Consider the following 20,874-nt stretch of genomic DNA (forward strand, 5'->3'; position numbering starts at 1 on the left):
GCTCCTAAATTCAGTTCCCCGACTGATCAAGGACAATACACTATGTGCCTTCTTAACCACAGAGCCAACCTGCGCAGCAGCTTTGAGCGTCCTACGGACTCGGACCCCAAGATCCCTCTGATCCTCCACACTGCCAAGAGTCCTACCATTAATACTATATTCCGCCAAAATATTTGACCTACCAAAATGAACCACTTCACACAGTTGCATGAAGTATTTTTCCCTGGGAATTACCTTGGTTAGTCTCAAAACACTTTGCTTCAAGATGTTAAGAACAGTATAGAGGAGTGTGGAAGAAAGTACATTTGGCCTGAAGAATGTTTGTCCTGTGAAAGGAAAGCATCTTCAACTTGCCATCAAGTAACTTTCAATCTCTCCTCTGAGAATAAGAGTTTGCCAAAAAGTGTTTCTGCTGTAATTTTCGTTTCATTAGTCAGGATACAGTAACACTGGAATAGGTGCAGATGAGAATGTCACCAAGGCTAGAGAATTTTATTTACCATCGAGAAGGAAATGGAACCTGGTGAGTTCAGGGAATAGAATAGTGATATTCTAAAACATATTGACATTATGAAAGACAAGGGGTTCATGGTCCTGAAGTACATAAAGATGGATAAATCCTCCAAGTCTGACCAGTGCTATCCTCTGATGTTGTGGGAAGTGAGGAAAGAACTTGCTAGGGTCCTTGTAGAGGTTTTTATATCATCATTAGCCACAGGTGATGTACTGGAAGACTGGAGGATGGCTGATGTTGTGACTTTATTTTAGAAGAGCTGCAAGGATAAGCCAGGGAACTACAGGCTGGTGAGCCTTACAACAGTAGTTGGAAAGTTACAGGAGGGGATTCTGAGAGAGAGAATTTGGTTGCATTTGAAATGTAAGGGACGATTAGAGATATCAGCATGGCTTTGTGTATGGGAAATCATTTTTTTTTGAAGAGGTGACCAAGTGGATTGACAAGAGCCAAGCATAGTCATTGTCTACATAGATTTTGACAAGGCATTTAACAAGGTCCTGCATGTTTGGCTGGTCCGGAAGGTTAGAACACTTGGGATCCAAGGTAAGCTAGCAAATTGGATAGAAAATTAGTGTGGTGGTTGGATCAGAGGGTGGTTGTGGAGGGTTGCTTTTCGGATTGGAGGCCTGTGACCAGTGGTGCACTGCAAGGATCAGTGCTGGATCCCCTGCTGTTTATCATATATATTAATGATTTGGATGAGAATGTAGGTGGCATCATTAAGCTTGCAAATGTCACCAAAATTGGTGGCATAATGAACAGTGAAGAAGGTTGTCTAAGATTACAACAGGATCTAGATCAACTGGGAAAGTGGCAAGGGAATGGTAGATGGAATTTAACTCAGAAATGTATGAAGCTTTGCATTTTGGAAAGTTAAACCAGGGCAGGACAGGCACAATGAATGGCAGGGCCTTGGAGAGCGTTGTTGAACAGGGAGACCAAGGGGTATAAGTACATAGTTCCCTTTCAAGAGGCGACACAAGTAGGCAGGATGGTGAAGAGGCATATTGCCTGCTTGCCTTCATCAGCTGTGGCATTGACAATAGTGGGATGACATATTACAGTTACACAAAACCATGGTTAAGCCACAGTTGGAAAATTTTGTGCTGTTTTGATCGTCACACTGTAGGAAGGATGTGATTAAACTAGAGAGGGTGCAGAAGAGATTCATAAGGATGTTGCCTGGACTGGAGGGCTTAAGTTATCAGAAGAGATTGGATAGGCAAGACTGTTTTCCCTGGAGTGAAGGAAGCTGAGGGGTGATCGTACAGAGGTTTATAAAATTATGAGGGGCTTAGATTGGGTAGATAGTCAGTCTTTTCCCCAGGGTACGAGAATCTAAAACTAGGGGGGCATAGGTTTAAGGTGAGAGGGGAAAAGATTTAAAGGGAACTGAGGGGGAAGTTTGTCCACACAGAGGGTGGTGGGTATGTGGAATGAGCTGACAGAGGAGGTGGCAGACGCAAGGACAATTACAACAATTGAGAAATATTTGGTCTAAATATGGGCTAAACACAGGCAAATGGGATTAGGCATCTTGGTCAGCTTGGACGGGTTGGGCTGAAGGGCTTGTTTCTGTGTTATATGACCCTGAATCTATGAAATTTATTCAGAAGCTAAGTTGCACATACCACCTAGGTCTTTTCTTCGATACCTTTATTTCTTTTGACTTCACAACTCTCAACTGGAATGGCTCACTGTTCCTGGGTTTTCAACCAGAAAGTTGGCAACATTATTTCAAGCAATGTAGCAATGGTAATCAGCACAGTGATAACCAACAATGCCTTCAGAAAGTGAGAGGCAAATAAGAGAGCTTGGCTCTTAAGTGAATTATGATTGTATAGTTTTTGTTTTGGAGAGTTATTTTAATGTGGTATTTTTTTTGATGAAATAAGCGTGATAGCTTTTCATATTCTAAAAGTTTCCATTTCTTTCAAATATACTAGCATTTTTATTTAGTTAATATTCATAAGATTGTTATACATACCATGCATATTTTAAATCTGGTTCCCATCTGGAACAGTTTTGAACATATATGTAATAAGTTAACTCAGATATATATTTTTATATGTGTAGTCAAGATGATTGCATTGTATTCTACATAACAGAAGAAGTGTATTCTTCAGCCAAAATAAACATCCTTAGATCATTAAGGTCCAAGTATTTAATACATGTGAAAATGTTTGGTGTTGCAGCACAACTTCCTCAGTGGAAATGTTCATTAACAATGGGATCCAGTACAGGGAGGAAATCTCAGCTGTTTTCAACATTTAAATGACTTGATGTTTATGCAACGTTTCCTGTTTTCTGAAACAAAGTTGCAATATTTGAAGGTGACTTTATTCCATCATCAATGTCATGCTAGTTATATTTTTGACTTGATTGCTGGTATAGTTTCATTTAGCTTTTTTTATCGGGTACTTCTTTAAAAAAAAATCTTTGTATTATTTGTCCTTGCTAAATTTAAAGAAAAGTTTAAGAATGGGTAATAGTATCAGTATATATTCACATCATAAACTTGAGTTCTTCAGAAGTTTGCACTACTTTTCATAGTTGATATGGGGCACACGTCTCATCCTTTACTGTAACGTCAACAGTCATTTCCAAAAAAAATTGTTCTGATGATTTCCCATCACTACTACTTTAATCACTTATTAATGATTGTTGCAAATCCTTTACTGTAGTCTGAAAAACAGGAACATTGGAATACAATGTAGACTATGACACAGTAAAAGATGCTTCGCTTTTGTATTGTGTCATCTCTGAGCCTGTGAGGTGTCTCAATGCTTATAAAACATTCCAGACTAACTCGGGTATATGGAGATGCCTAAGAATACTCAAATACATTGACCATTAACTAGTTTTGCTAGTTTCAGGACTAACCAGGTGATTGAGAAGATGATTAATAGTCTGTGTTGATCATTCACACATTACCAACAATAATGTTACTAAAGAAATGTTATTTTATCAAAATGTATTTATCTTTGGGAGCAATTGCTATATTTCCACATGTACAGTACAAGGGCTACTTTGTCCTTCAGTTGGAAGATGATAGAGTAATCAATATTTAACTAAGGTTGGAGCAGTTAACTTAGCCAATATTTTTTTCAGAGCAATAAAAGCACTTCACTGCTTTAAAAAGTAAGATTGTGTGTAAGTAATAAATATTTCAGAAATTTTGTAAATTTCAAAATAGGTTGGAAAATGTTCATTAGTAAGCAGGGAGATGATTGTTCTGAGTGTCTGGCTGCCCATCTCTTTATAAATATATCCAAGACCAGACATGAATGGAATCAGATCATAGAGTAGACCTTAGTAACTGACGTGAAGCACTGGAAAAAACAAAGCCCAAAAATTGTTTTAAAAATGAACTTGGTGGACACTAAGAAAATGGAAATGATGCTATATTGGTGTGGTTGAATATGAAATGAAAATAATATTATACAGTACTTAAGGACATAACCAAATTTTAGTTACAAATATCACCGAGTATGAATAGCTAAAGTATAACACTGCATTTTTAGCCTTAAGAGTGCTTGTCAACTTTCTGAGCATTGCAACTAATCCAGAAAACTCCCAACATTGTCAAAAAACCTCACTAAACACCAGGCTATGTAGCTGATTAACTTAGTGCACTGGCGAAGGTACATTAAAAGGATCAATGAGAGTTGGGAGAGTTGCTCAAGCAGTGAATAGAATATACTAGCACAGCTCCAATCCAGTCCTAAAAATCTTCAGCATAAGCAACTAAGTTTAGACAGCAGGGCTTCAATGATACGACTACATCAAAGACAGAGAAAACTAAATTTACTGAAAAATTGAGGTCAAGGCTTTTGTAATAATCTACCAGCAGGTGGTAAAGACTGTTGAGTACACAGACACAGACTATTGTTTTACAAAGAAAGGAATTCACATAAGCTATCATAATTTTTAGGTATTTATATACTAATCCTATTGTAAAATACCCTGCATAGTTACGTGTGATCTCTACAGGTTTTTGGTGTGTTAAACCAAAATTGCTGCATAGCAATCTATCTGATCCTAAAAATCTAATTCTATCTATGGTATTGTAATTTCCTCTTACTTGTATTTACAAACTATTTATTTATTAAAATGTATATTTTTCAGCCATAAATTTGATCATATAATCTGTTCTAAACATGGCAGCTGGCATCTGTTCTCAGTTACCAACTTGCAACCAATGTAGTACCACACAACAGGTGCCACAGCACCAAATTCTATGAATCAAGTTTGCAAATTATGGTGCGTGTAGGTGTAATTCATTCTTCACTCAGGATGCAAATCTTTCTTTTAAGGGCAATTGCCACGGTGAGATTAAGAATAATAAATTTTGTCAGGTAAGGTCAAAAAGGATGCCAGGAACTTTGCTGGAGAACAGAAAGTTAAAGAAAGGTTTGAGAGGAACATTAAGACAGTAATAGAAGATCGTATTAGTTAGACATGAAGATTGGGAGTGAGGAACAGAATATAACTGATCTCAGGCAGGACATTGTAAATCAAAAATAAAGAACCTGAATAGGGAGCAGAATGAAAAACAAAGGACAAGCCTGACTGGAAAAAAGAATAGAATTGATACAACAGAACTGAATCCAGATGCAGGGTTTCGACTCTAAACGTAGACACTTCCTTCCCCCAACCTACAGATGCTGCTCAATCCACTGAGTTCCTCCAGCAGACTGTGTGTTGCTCCATATTCCAGCATCTGTAGTCTCTTGTGTCTCCAGAACTGATATAAGGTGGTCATAACACAATGTGAGGGATTGCCAGAAGGGGAAAAAAGATCTGAATGATACTTCTGTAAATGCAGAAAACATAAAGGCATATGATAGCATAAGGAGAAAACGAGGTATTTAAGAATAACTGAACCTTTGTTTCATACTTCCTGAATACTGCATCCATTGTTTGAACTCAAAACGGAAGAGAGACCGAACCCAAAGGCATGAATTGTGGAATATGGAGAAAAGTAGAAAGGAACTAGCAGAACCTACAGACCTGATGGTAGATTCCAGTAACAACTTTATTATTAATGTTAAACTGACAACTCTGAGGTTACCTGATTTCTTCCGCCTCTCAGGTTGTGGCCTGATATTTTTAATTTTCCAATGCAAAGATCCAATTCCTGAATCTTGAGAAATTAGGACTAATGGATTTGTATTTTCCTCACCTCTTAACACCTGGAGTAGAAGCCATCAGGTCCTTAAGATTTATCTATTCCAAGTCTCATTACTTTTTCCTTGCCTTTCTTCACATATTTTATCCTTTTCTTTCACTGGATTTAATATCAGACCAATTTTGTTAGTCTAGTATTTTATTCTTTCCCGGCACTGAAAATAGCTAAAAGGTGACAATATTGTTATGATCCAGTTTCAATTTCAACCAACCTTAACTGGGCTGCACCTGCTTTTCTACACTCTCTTAATAGAGTCATGTAGTCATAGGGTCATATAGAACGGTACTGGGCCCTTCAGCCCAACTTACCTATACCGACCAAGTTACCTACCTGTGTCCTATTTTCCTGCATTTGTCCCATTTCCCTCTAAATCTATCCATGTATTGGTCCAAATGTCTTTTAAACATTGAAATTGTGCCTGCCTCTACCTCTTCCTCTGGCAGATCATTCCATATACCCACCACGCTCTGTGTGGGAAAAACTTGCCCCTCAGGCCCCCTATAAATTTTTACCCTATGAGCATAAATCTATGCCCTCTAGTTTTTAGACTCCCCTACCCTGGTGAAAAAACTGTGATCATTGTATTTGTGTTAGTTTGTTTGATTTGCATACAAATGTAAAAATTGGGAACAGGATTGGGCTACTCTTGAGCTGGTCCCACCATTCCATAAAATCATTGTTGATCTGATTGTAACATCAACTTTGCATTGCCAGCGGTAGTCTTTTACACCCTTGCTTTTCAAGAATCTATTAAAATTACAATTTTTCAAAGAATCTGCTTCCGGTACCCTTTGAGGAAGAGAATTCCAAAGACCCACAATCCTATGAGAGAAAAAAAAACACTTCATCTCCATCAAAAGAGTGAGCCCTCATTTTTTAAATGACAGCCCTTCATTTTAAAATGTGTCACGAGGCAACGTCCTTTCTGCAGCCACCCTAACAAGACCCCTTTTGGATTTTTTATGTTTCACCCAAGTCCCTTCTCACTGTTCTAAACTCCAGCCTAATCTGTTTAACTTTTTCTTATAAGACAACCAGCCCATTCCAGAAAATCTAGTAGGATTTCTCTAAACTGTTTCCAAGGCATTAGTAACCTTCCTTAAATAAAGAGACCATGCTATACTCAATATTCCATATGTGGTCCTGTGAAACTGAACTATTACCTCCTCATCTGCTCTATGTTTGGTGGGAGTCTGGCAGAAGTCCCATAGAAATGTCCTGAGATCAGCTTATCTCTGCTGAAAGTGTGGGAGATGGGAAATTTCAAGATCCATGCTATAAAAGGACTATACAGCTTCTATTTACATGGATAAAAACAATGGGAGATGCAGAAATGATTTATCATTTCCGTTTGCAGTCATTGATGTCATTAGACTTGATCCTTGATTTCCATACTTTCCCAGCTCTCGTCAAGTGAAACCATTTGGTCTTTTGCCATTTGTCCACCATTTTGGCAGTGGACTCCCCATGTTCTATTCTCAACTGCGGTTAATCACCTCACCCATTCTTATGCCTTGACACTTAAGGTATTCATTTGATTGCCCTGTTAATATCTTTGGAAGGAGATATAAGTTAAAGTTCTCTACAAAGGCAGGAAAGTGGGCCATTTCATTTTTTTGTTTATCTTTACAGAATCATTAAAGAGTTTCTCTTTATGTGGTTAAAATCCAAAACTGTCAAAAATAGGTCAGGCAGTAAGCTTATGAAGACTATAATTGACTTATGCTTTGTAAAAATTCATTTGGGGATGAAAATTCTCCAGGTTCAGAACTACTAATTAATCAAAATGCTGAAAATATAAGGATTAATTTTGTGAAAAGTCCTGAAAAGCAGGAACATCAATAATTGAGGCATTCCAGTTGATCTGTTCAATTGAAGTTGCACTTTTAAAGGTTAGTAGGAGAATTGCTTGAATAAGATTGTTAAGACGTGAATTCCCCATAAAGGAACCAGTAAGCCATGACAAATGACTGCAAGTACTATTGTTTTGATACACAAGTGTGCGAATGAAAGATGTATTATTTTGTTGGATTTTGGCTTCCCGCTTATTTGGCAAGAGAATAGTTTGTCCACAAAACAAAAGTCATGTGTTTTCTTTTGGAATCTAGACCAAGGAGCAATTTTACCAATCTTGTTTGAACATATAAAGGGTGCCATCGTAATTAATGTAACAACCTACTGAACAAATCCCACTGAACTCTATCCAACATGACTAACATTGAGTTATTTTAAAGTTAGAAAGTGTAGAATAAGCATCAGTAAAATGATTTATAAGCAGCTATTTAAAATATGATAAATTAACCATAAGTTTTCAAAATTGTGCAACATCTTCACATATATCAGAATATAGTTTTTCTTAGCTTTCTTATTGTCTGGGTATAGTATGTTGTGAGAATCTGTCTCATCTGAAGGAATGTTCAAATGGGCCAGGACAATCTCAAAATAATCTTCGGAATTGGAATTAAAATGGTCCATTATGTTATTTGTATAAATATTTATTTAAGCATAGCTGATTTCTGTGTTGAACGATTACTTATTAAAATGTTGATGAGACTTCTGATCTGGAAAGAATTCTTTGCCTCGAGTTCAACCAATTCATATTTTATCCAAGGAGGAAAGGGTATTGTGACAACCCTGAAGGCCAGTCAAACATTGCTTAGTTTGAGGTATATGTATAGTGAGGTAAACTGAATGTGCCTGTTTTTCTCCTTTTTGTTGTGTGTGGTGAGTGTCTCAAGATATTGACCTAAAGCATTCATTTTCCATCCCTCCTCCCCACCATCCCAGTGAGCAGTTGAAGCAACAACACCTACCACCTTTTCCATTTGGAATGTAGCTGGCCTGGTGGAGCTGTTTGCTGCTCCCTGAGCCTACACCCTGCTGACTACACCCTTCTAGGAACTCGTGCCACTGGGAGAGAGGAATCTCCTAGACATAGTGTCAGCAGGCGGCAATCCAGGCTTCACTGAGATTTCTCGGTGCATCTGGACTGCTGAATGGCAGGAGGCCTCTGGCTGAGTGAGACCCTGGGAAGAAACGGGGTCTCTGGCACAGTCACTCCAGTGGGTGGATGAGTTGGGTTTTCTTTGATTCCTTTTATTTGTATAAATATTTATTTAAGCATAGCTGATTTCAATGTTGAACAATTGCTTATTAAAATTTGTTGAGACTTCTGATCCGGAAAGAATTCTTTGCCTCAAGTTCAACCAATTTGTATTTTATCCAAGGAGGAGAGAGTATTGTGACAACCCTGAAGGCCAATCAAACATGCTTATAATTTCATTGCTTAGAACTAGAAAATAAAGATGATGCAATTACTAGCAAAGAGCCTTGCCCACCAGCTGTGTACATCAGAATACTGCAAGTGCATTGCCCATGAATTTCCCTTTACGAATTTTAATATGCATATGGAGTGGGCAAGACTTCCTGCTGGAGGCACACGATCAGAACAAAAAGTCCAATAAATGCTCAAGTTAAAAAAGGAAAGTACAAATAATAGGAGTTGCAGTTCCTTTCAAAAATAGCACCCACTCACAATACAAAACAGTCAGACTATCTGAGTTGTGTCACTGTTATGGCTGAAACTAACAAATTTGGCTAAGGTCGTGAATGAACCTCACTGGGCTGCCTGACACAACCTTGATGTGCTGACACATCCAGCCAAGAGAAGTTCAATAAAATAAATGTAAAGAGAAGAAAATTAAGAGAACATACACCATTGAAGTATTCCTCATTTATAATAAGAATTAATAACATGTATTTTTAGCTCCAGAAAAGTTAAGGTGCCTTGAATAAATCCACCACTAGAAAAGGTGGACTAGTTGTAATAGTAGGATAGCATCTAAAATGTACAATTACCTTGATGAAGTCTCAGACTTTTCCTGTCCTTTGACCTGTGCAGTGGAATGGTGTTTATCCTAATGAGTAATGCTGTAGTGACCTAGTAAGTCCAGTTTTCAGGCTGAAGTTACCAGCATGTATGAGTGGTCATATGATCTTCCTTCCCGCCCCATATGGATGCACATACATGCTAAAGGTGCGCACACGTGCACATGGAAGACGCACACCAAAGGCAATAGTGTGATACAGAATCATTTTGAGAAAGCCTGCCGAGCTCATTCGGCAACTTGACCAGGTTGTCAAAGTTTGTGGGGTGCATGTCGTAGCTCCAACCCTTTGAGTTAAAATTCAGCAAGTTGCGGATCGGGCAATTAGACATTTGAAACATACATTCAAGTGGTGATTAAGTACTGCAGTTTCAAAAGGGACTTGCAACCAGAGAGTCAGAGCTTTGGTCACTTGAAAGTGGACAAGATGTACCAAGAAATAATCTAATAAACCAACCTGATGAAAAATAATTTTAACTGTTAGATTTGTTATGCATTATATCATTCCATTTTGAATGAATGAACGTTTTATGAGAAGTTCTCAGGGTGTCCATCTGCATGTAGTGCGACCCTTTATGGTGGTCTGGTTTGTTTTTAATTGAATAGCTGATTAACGTTTTTTCTGACACAGTTTGTGTGGTGAACTGTTGTACCAAGCTTAGTTTGATTTTCCAATCTGTTTGACAAATGTTTGATTTAATTTAGGTGGATTATGGACATGATCCTTAATAAAGAGTAAAATGAAGAATTAAAAATAATTTATCAAGATAACTAGCAATTTTAATCAGATGGTTTCAGAGCACTGAAATATTTATTTAATAATTGACTAGAACCTGGTCAGTTGGTGAATAATAATAAAGAAGAACATTGGTATATTTACTATGTTGAGAACAGGAATATAATGGAAGAGTGGAATTCAAACTGAATGAAGCACATTTAAGGTTGTTTTATATTTTATATGCAGATTGGTGCTGAATCACTAAATTCTATGCAGAAGAAACGACGTGCTCCAGCCCCACCACCTATCCAAAATAAGTTGGAAGGAGCAGAATTTGATAGAAGCAATACCATTGGTAAGTGAGGGTAATTCCTCCAGTCAAAGTTGATTTCTTTCTCTAGATGTTGCTATATAGACTGGAAAATAAAAGTGTATTGATGGTTCTGAAGAGTGAGAAATATTTGAAAAACAAATTGGCAAACTTGTTTTTGTTTCTGAAAAAGCCACACCAGTTAAATCAGGCTATAAAATTAAATCAATGACACAGGGTTCTAGGTAGTTTGTTAACCATTAACAAGTATAATGGTCCAGTTTCTGAATTTTTAGAATATGGTTACAAATGAAACCACAATAAAAATACAAGTCACTAATGTTGGGTACTTTGAATTTTCACAAGCTTCAGGGAGTGTGAGCACTAGCAAGTCATTATAAAGACTGAATTATAGTTGCAGAATGTGACAAACCTTTTAACAATCCATCAAAATATTTTGAGTAATACTGGTGTGTTCAGTATCAATGTGTGATCCTATGGAATTGCTTTTAAATTCAAAACCACATTTCATCAAAGTTTGTTTTTATTTTTGGGATCTGGGCATTGGTGACAGCATTTGTAGTCCTAATTGCCCTTGTGAAGGTAGTGGTGAGCCACTTTGAATTGCTGCAGTCCTACTAGTGAATGTATTCCGGCAGTGTTGATGGATAGGGAACTCCAGGATCTTGGAGCTCCCCCCCCCACTTCAACCTCCAGTGACAAATACAGAATTATTAATTTTGTTGTGCTAAGTTGGGCTGCACGGAAAAGGCATCAGTCTCAAACCAGTGCTTTTTGTGTCTATTTATGATGAGTTTTTCCAAGGTTAAATTCACAATACACCTTAATTTACTCAATACAGGAGAACCTATAGTGCACAATAATGATAAAGTCAGTTCTGTTGCTGCTGATTTATAACTAATATGTACAGCCCAAATCCTAAAAAAGAGTTTGCACAATCATCCAGCTAGGCATTTGTCCCCCAATTATTCACTCAGTATGTAAATACAGCAGACATTTTTTTATTATATAAACCTTATAATATTAACAAGTGGAGAATGAAGTTGTTTAGTCGACTCTACCAATTTTATTGTTAATGTTTATGTTGAGAGCTTCAGTTATATAATTTTTGTAATGTTTCGATATTTTCTGTTTTTGTTTAAAATGTTACATTGGATCACTTGAGGCTTTCAATTATATCCCCCAAACGTACTTATGACCCTACTTGATCCCCTATCTAGGTATTGCTGGATGTCAAGTGCCACCAAAACCTCCAAGAGGCACATCGCCAGTCTCAGGCAAACCACGTAATCCACCCCAATTAATGATTCCTCCTCCCCCAACATACCCACCTCCTACAGACAATGAGAATATGAACCAGCCAGGAATGTCACCAGACTATGATTTCACTAACGCGGTGCCCGAACGTGGTGAATCGATATCTGAATGTAGGTCCTTTGAAAACTGCATTCCTCTGCAGTCTTATCACTTAAATTAAATGATAGTACTAAATGCCTCTCTTGTCTTTATCACCCACCTCCAAATTTTGTTCCACAAATTTCAAAATCAGGAATTTATTTTTCCTAAGTTTTGTCTCTCTGCATGATGAAATATTATTAGCATATTGATTGGTACAATTTTTTGATCATCCTCCTTGCATAAATATGAAACTTGGAGAATATGTCATGATGTAATTGTAAGTTTTAATTTTTTTGTGGAATTAAAGATGGGTGAGGAGGAAATTGGCTTAATCATGCTTTGAATATGAGCCTTCTGTAGAGCTTGAGTGTGTCCAACTGAAACAGGTAAGGTGAGAGTCTCCTTTTTGATTGCCGAAAGGATATTCAGTTATATAATTTTGGCTGTCTCAGTTCCAGCTATTAGTATGCAATAATTTCTGGCATAAAGCAAATAAAATAGAACATTGAAATAGCACCTGGAAGTATTTATACCCAACATGTCAGCTTGCAATGTGCTGGAGTTGCAGTACAACACTGATGTAGGAACCCAACTTAAAGTTGAGAGATACCCTGAAGAAAATTCTCATTTCATTTGGATTTGACACTGTATGGAGACAAGTTTGATCCTGGGTCCTGTCTAGTTTGAAGAATGGAAATTTTACATAACATGATGATTCAGAAAATGGATTTGTTATTCTGCATTTTTTTGGATCCTAAGAATTGCAGATCAGTGTCTGTGGTATGTATTCACAATTTGAGTGTGTATTTGTGGATGCAGATTGGATGCAAATGCAGTCAGTTGAGAGCTCTGCTAACATCCTACATTTTGTACACATGGCTGAACAAATAATAGCTGCAAAGAGGATATCTTAATAATGTATTTTAAATAATCATCAGATACATAAAGGTTGATTGCTGGTTGATTTCTCCTAACTCTTGAAATGATTCTGCAAAGTTATATCAACTTGTGAAGGCTATAGGCAGTGGGAGAGCATGTACAGAACATATGCTTGCAGACTTGTATGTACTTGCTAGCAGTGTTTTGGAACATCGCAAGACTGTGATGATGAGCTAGATTGGCCTGGACCAAGTCTGCTGCCTAGGCCAACTGCTGCCCCCACCCCCACCCCAGCCCCATCACCCTCAATCCTTGATGCTAGGTCAGACAGGCATTTGGCAAATGTTGTATCCTGAGATCCAGCCACCAGAATTCTCAGTTATCCTTTGACATCTTGTCAGTTGTCAAAGATTTCAGACTTTTAAATGTCTCATAATCAGAAACGTGTACAAACTATTCAGATAGATTTAAATATTTTTAGTTAAATTTAGTAAGGATGAATGAAAAGTACATAAAAATAATTAATACATTAAAATAAAGCAACACAATGTAGTTACGTTTCTTGATGTGAACAGTGACCTGATTCAAATAAATGGAGTGCAATTCTCATGCCAGCTATATTTGACAAGAAGTCAAGGTCCCCACTCTGCTACTGGGCTCAATGGTGAGTCCAGCAGCAGAGCAGCCTTTCAGATGTACATCTGACCTCCATTGTGTTTCAGACTTCACTTTTCACTGCAGGTGCATGCGAGTCTGAGATGTGTTGAGATGTGCACGGCTAACCAAATGGCTATCAATGACCGCAGTTCAGAAGGGTAGGCAGAACTGCAGGATGATACAAAAATTGACCATGTGGTTGACAGGGAGGAAGGGTCTCTACTGTAAGAAAGGATGAGTGGATTGATCATTTGGACAGAAGAGCATTATTGGAATTCAGTCCAGAAATATGAGTGGTAATACATTTGAGGAGGGCAAACAAAATAATGTAATGCACAATACGCAGAACATAGAACACTACAGCACAGTACAGGCCCTTCGGCCCACAATGTTGTGCCAACATTTTATCCTGCTCTAAGATCTATCTAACCCTTCCCTCCCACATAGCTCCCTATTTTTCTATCATTCACGTGGTTATCTAAGAGTCTCTTAAATGTCCCTAACGTGACTGCCCCCACAACCTCTGCCAGCAGTGTGTTCCACGCACCCACCACTCTCTGTGTAAAAAAAAAAAAAAAAAAAAAAAAAAAAATTTACCCCTGACATCTCCCTTATACCTTCCTCCAATCACCTTAAAATTATGTCCCCTCATGTTAGCCATCGTTGCCCTGGGGAAAAAGTCTCTGACTGTCCACTCGATCTATGCCTCTTATCTTGTACACCTCTATCTAGTCACCTCTCATCGTCCTTCTCTCCAAAGAGAAAAGCCTTAGCTCACTCAACCTATCCTCATAAAACATGCTCTCCAATCCAGGCGGCATCCTGGTAAATCTCCTCTGCACCCTCTCTAAAGCTTCCATATCCTTTCTATAATGAGGTGACCAGAACTGAACACAATACTCCAAGTGTGGTCTGACCAGAGTTCTATAGAGCTGCAACATCACCTCGTGGCTCTTGAACTCAATACCCCAACTAATGAAGGCCAACACTCCATACACCTTCCTAACAACTCTGTTGACCTGTGTGGCAACCTTGAGGGATCTATGGATATGGACCCCAAGATCCCTCTGTTCTTCCACACTGCTAAGAGTCCTGCCATTAACCTTGTATTCTGCCTTCAAATTTGATCTCCCGATCACACTTATCTGGGTTGAATTCCATCTGCCATTCCTCAGCCCAGCTCTGCATTCTATCAATATCCTGTTGTAATCTACAGCAACCTTCTACACTATCCACACACCACCGACCTTTGTATCATCAACAAACTTACTAACCCACCCTTCCACTTCCTCATCCAAGTCATTTATAAAAATCACAAAGAGCAAGAGTCCCAGAACAGATCCCTGCGGAACACCACTGGTCACCGACCTCTGGGCAGAAAACGCTCCATCTACCACCACTCTCTGTCTTCTGTGGGCAAGCCAATTCTGAATCCACACAGCCAAGTTTCCCTGGATCCCATGCCTCCCATGCCTCCTGACTTTCTGAATAAGCCTTCCATGAGGAACCTTATCAAGTGCCTTACTAAAATCCATGTACACCACATCCACTGCTCTACCTTTATTAACGTGCTTTGTCGCATCCTTAAAGAGTTCAATCAGGCTCGTGAGGCACGACCTGCCCGTCACAAAGCCATACTGACTGTCCCTAATCACCCTATGCTTCTCTAAATGCCCATAAATCCTGTCTCTAAGAATATTCAGTAATTTGCCCACCACTGAAGTAAGACTCACTGGTCTGTAATTCCCAGGGTTATCTCTACGTCCTTTCTTAAACAAAGGAACAACATTTGCCACCCTCCAATCATCCGGCACTACTCCTGTGGCCAGTGAGGATGCAAAGATCATCGCCAAAGGCGCAGCAATCTCTTCCCTAACTTCCCGTAATAACCTTGGATATATCCCGTCCTGCCCCGGTGACTTATCTATTCTAATGTTTTTCAATAGTTGCAGCACATCCTCTTTCCTCACATCGACATGCCCGAGCATATCAGTCTGTTGTACACCATGCTCACAAACGTCAAGGTCTCTCTCTCTCTCTCTGGTGAATGCTGAAGCAAAGTATTCATTAAGGACCTCCCCTGCCTCTTCCGACTCCAGGCACATGTTTCCTCTTTTATCCCTGATTGGTCCTACCCTCACTCTAGTCATCCTCTTATTCTTCACATACATGTAGATAAATGAAGAACAATAAATGAAGGGCTTTGCTTTGCATGTCGACATAACTCTAAAGACTGCAGGACAGGTAGGTAAGATAGTTAAAATGGCTTATTGGATAGTTACCTTTATTGGTCAAGGCGTTGAATAGAGATGCAGGAAAGCCATGGAAATGACTACTTAGGTCAAGGTAGAGTATTGTGTACAGCTTTGCTTACCACATCACAGTAAAGATGTAATAGCACTGGAGAAGATATGTAAAATTACTGAAGTTGTTTCTAGAACTGGAGAATTTTAGTTGCAGGGAAGGATCAACAAGGCTGGACTTCATTTATGATCAGAAGAGGCTAATGGAAAATTTAATTGCAGTGTAATGTCAGCTTTGGACACTGAATGGCACCATGATCTGTCTGTAGTGCACATTTGTGGCAAACATTAGTGTGCACAACTGACCATTGATTAACTCTGAGAACTCAGAGCAACCTAAAACAGATAGTACTGAGTCCAATTCTGTCCCTGAATGTATACTGTAAGGTATATTTTCTGATATGAGCATAATGCCATGCAGTCTCATAAACTCATTTTATTAATTCTGTTCCATTTGCCTCTTTTCACTCTATTATTCCATATATATATATATTTTTATATATAAAAGGTGTGTGTGTGTGTGTATGTTGACCTTTGCTGTGAATTTTCCAGTTGACCATCCCAAAGCAAGTTTTTGAAAGGGAGAGTTCCTGATTCTGTTATCATTTGTGTAAGTGTGTTTCCTGAAATCACTTCATAACGGTTAGGTCTAATATTATGTCATTTTATTTTGAAGTCACTGCACCAGAGGAAATGGTTTCTGCCTCTCTGACATTATATAATCTACTAAATCATTTAATCATCTTAAACACCTCAATTAGATCACACATTAATCTTCAACCACTTTTCACTGTTTGCTTCTTACGACTCGATTAGGGAGATCACCAAATTCCATAATCAAGGAAAAAATACTTCATTTAATTTTCCTTCAACTCAGAGGAGCAGGTAGGATTTGCATTGCAGGCTTCCCCAGGCATTCATAGACTATACTCAGATGTTACAGAAACTTCCCTGCTAGAATTGGCCATCTGGAGCATTGAAGGGTCTTGTAGGCATTATTCGTCAGTACCCTATCCAGGTATATCTGATCCCATGAGATTTCTTGTCCAAACTCTCCCATCATTGCAGCATCCCCCCTACCCCACTCAATTAGTTGCAACACTCCTTTGTGACTGGAAGAGTGCTGTTTGCATGTTGGATTAGACATATTAGATATAAGGAGAGGTTGGACAAACCTGGATTGTTTTCTCCAGAGAGTGGGAGGCTGAAGGGTGACCTGATAGAAGTATATAAAATTATGAGAGGCCCAGGTAGAATAGATATAATGTTTTTTTCCCCCAGAGGTGGAAATGTCAAATACTGGAGGGCATATGGTGAGAGGGGGACAGTTTAAAGGAGGTTTTTGAGGTAATTTTTTTTTCCCACCCACACAGAGAGTGATAGGTGCCTGGAATGCACTGCCAGGGGAGGTGGTGGAAGCAGATATGATCGCAACGTTAAAAAGGCATGTAGACAGGCACATCAACAGACAGGGAATGGAAGGATATGCAGCCAAATGTATAGATGAAATTAGCATCATGGTCGGCATACAGTGTGGGCTGAAGGGCCTGTTCCTATGCTGTACTGTTCTATGTTCTGTCTATCCCACGTTTAAACTGGATGTCTTCACCTTTTCTGCACTTAATCCAAGAATGTCACTTTACAATTTCCTGTACCCATCCAAGCTCCTCTGTCATTTAATTTTATTGTTGCCAGCTAATTTGTGTATATATAGCTCCGTCCCTTCAACATAGGTGTGATAGGATTTGTAAAGCACTGAACCAGCTCTCTATATCCTTATAGCACACTACCAGTTCCACATTGTCAATTGGATTTCATATTTCCTATTTTCCTGTGTCCATCAGGTTGACTCCAGTTATATATAGTTTCATTTTTTGTCTGCATTTCCTTTTGTGGCACCATATTATATCCCTTCTGGCTGTTTCTACAATTAAAATCCTTAGTGCTTTATCCACCATAGTTTTAGTAAACTCAAAAAATTCAACTAGATTAGTTAGACATTGCTATCTCTTTATAGATTCTTGCTGGCTCCAATGATTTAGTTCATATTTGTTCAAGTGCTCTGTATCAGGTCTGTAACCTACTTAACTAGAGAATAATTGATGCTGACACTAGAAATGTGGCCAAATGTTTCGTTTCCCAGTACTGACTCCTTTAGTGTTGATAACAAATGTCATCCTTCATCAATCACAAAGGTTCCGTGTCAACACTCATAACATTGTAACATTCCATTGTAAGATAATGGATATAGCAACTGTATCCAGGTTTTTATAAAAATTAAAGAACACATTTCTGGGGAAAACTGACTAAAGTAGTCTAAAATGACTTGTTATTAACAGTCAATAAAGGAGCATAAATTATCAAACATATCAAAGCTAAATTGTGCCTGACACAGAAGTTCACAAGGCTAGCTCAAGGTTCAGCCCACTGGATAAAGAACATTCCTTTTCATAGTTTCATATAAAATAGAGCAACTTTTTGAATTTTTCTCATCTGGTTTATGCAAACATTTTTCCTCTTAACTGTTATGAATCCTAATTTTATTTGTCTTCTTTCTCCATATATTGTTACATTCTTCCTTTTCACATTTATTCAACTCCTTTTAACTTTAAAAAAAAAGTTAGCCTCTGCTTCAAGCCACAAATGATAAGCTGTGTTCTCACAACCCTGCATTTACAGAAACATTTCCTTTTGACTGCATCCTGGGTTCTTCAGCCGATGTCATAATCACAGAGTCATATGGCATGGAAACAGGCCATTCGGCCCACCAGCTCCACCACGTCCAGCGGGCACCCATCCAGATTAATTCCATCTTCCAGCACTTGGCCCATAACCTTCTGCAGCTAGGGAGTTCAAGTGTTTAACTGGAGATTTCTTAAATGTTGTCAGCGACTCTGCTTCCACAGTGTATTCCAGGTACTTGCCACTCTCTGGGTGAAAAAGTTCCCATCAAAACCCCTCTGAATCTCTCACTGTTTATCCTCATTTTATTTAATTCCGATAAGGGGAAAGTTTCCTGCCATCTGCCCTATCTTTACCCCTCTTAATTTTATATACCTCAGTCATGTCCCTTCTTAACTTCCTCTGCTCCAGGGAAAATGGACCTAGCCTCTCCAGTTTCTCCTCGTAACTGAAATGCTCCATCCCAAGTAACATCCAAGTGAATCTCATCTGCATCTTCTGTAGCACTATCGCATCTTTCTTATGGTTTCAGAAAGAAATATAGAATTAGAAATTCTATCAAACAATGTAGCCTTTTCATTCACACATATGCATTGAGGCCACTGTGCACACAACCATGACATCTGTTGGCGTGTAATACATGGTTGATGTCACTGCTGTGATACTGTAGCATTCATACCTTGGATACTCTGGTCTTTCTATCTTGGGTATAACCTGCCTGACTTCAAGTTACCCACACTGAATTACAACCTTCGTCTGCTGTAGTTTAGTCCACTTACCTAATCTATAACATTACTTTACAACCATCTGTTCTATGCCACTCTGCAACCTAACTTTATTGTTGTCAGTAAACTTGTATATATGGCCTGCTCCTTCAATAAAGGCATTTATAAATATTGTGAAAAGATGAGGCTGTTGTGCATGTCCTCGGGAAATATCACTAGTCACATGCTATTGTTAGAGTACATACATACGAGACCATAAGACACAGGAGCATAATTCAGCCCATCGAGTCTGCTCTGCCATTCAATCATGGCTGATTTATTTTTCCCTCTCAACCCCATTCTCCTGCCTTCTCCCTGTAACCTTTGATACCCTTACTAATCAAGAACCTATAAACCTTTGCTTTAAATATACCCAATGACTTGACCTCCACAGCCAGCTGTGGCAATGAATTCCACAGATTCACCATCCTCTGACTAAAGAAATTCCTCCTCATCTCTGTTCTAAAGGGATGTCCTTCTATTCTGAGGCTGTGCCCTCTGGTCCTAGACTCTCCCACTACTGGAAACATCCTCTCCACATCCACTCTATCCAGGCCTTTCAATATTCAGTAGGTTTCGATGAGATCCCCAATTTACACTCAATTGATCATAAGGTCAGATCTAAAAGATAGTATTTACCCTACCCTGAAGCTCCTACCTCATTGATCAATTCCCTATCCTTCTAAAGGTTGCTTTCAATTATCTGCAGTTGCATGGGTGTAATGTTGGGAATCCATACCTTAATCACCCAGTACAGGAAATCTAGTCTTAAGTTTCTTTCTTGCACTACTTTTGAAATAATGCCTTCTTCACCAAATTGCACAATAGAGCCAGGATTCATGGTTTGCTTGTGTTTGATACATTGCATATTTTGGACATGGGCCCTCTCCATCTGCCCATCACCTTCACGCTCCTCCCACTGGGTCCCTCTCACTACTGTTCACATCCGCCCACCTTACCTCCCTTATTTGGCTCCATTCTTCCGTCATTTGCAGCCCTTTGTTACTTCCACCTATCACCTCCTGGTCTCTGTCAGTATTTCCACTTTTCTCCATCTGCCTATCACCCCTCCTCACCTGGATCCACCTATCGCTTTCCAGCTCTTGCTCCACCCCTTCCCATCACCTGTTTATACTGGCTTTCTCCCTGTCTTTCAGTCCAGATGAAGGATCTCAACCTGAAACATTGACTGTCTATTTCCCTCCACAGATGCTGCCTGACCCACTGATTTCCTCCAGCAGTTTGTTTTTTTTTGAATAATAGCCATTTGGATAAACACTGGAAAGAGACTCCCACTTGTATAATGACACACTGGCTTGAACCAACCGCTTCAGAAGGAAAATATTGAAAGAAAAGAATCTGTTGCTATAACCATCATTTTTGCTCCATAGAAAATACTGGAAATTTTCTGTAGAGCAAAAATTAATATTTCTGGCTTCTAATGAAAAGTTATTTGTTGTCCTTCCACAGATTCTGCCTGTATTTTCATGTTTTCACATGAGCGAAGATACACAAAAATGACAGATTCCAGGTTGCTTTAAATTAAG

The 20,874-nt window shown here is 38.8% G+C and overlaps 1 protein-coding gene across 3 annotated transcripts in view; it reads left to right on the plus strand.

Annotated features, from left to right (window-relative positions):
- Window positions 1–20,874, plus strand: part of cobl (cordon-bleu WH2 repeat protein) — a 223,868-nt gene that overhangs the window by 140,437 nt on the left and 62,557 nt on the right. For all 3 annotated transcript variants that reach the window (XM_052016260.1, XM_052016262.1, XM_052016261.1), the window contains 2 exons: window positions 10,560–10,668; window positions 11,865–12,071. In XM_052016260.1, coding sequence (XP_051872220.1) covers window positions 10,560–10,668; window positions 11,865–12,071 — 316 coding nt within the window. The remainder of the gene's footprint in view (window positions 1–10,559; window positions 10,669–11,864; window positions 12,072–20,874) is intronic.

Source organism: Pristis pectinata, chromosome 5 (assembly GCF_009764475.1).
Source record: "Pristis pectinata isolate sPriPec2 chromosome 5, sPriPec2.1.pri, whole genome shotgun sequence".
Lineage (NCBI taxonomy): Eukaryota > Metazoa > Chordata > Chondrichthyes > Rhinopristiformes > Pristidae > Pristis > Pristis pectinata.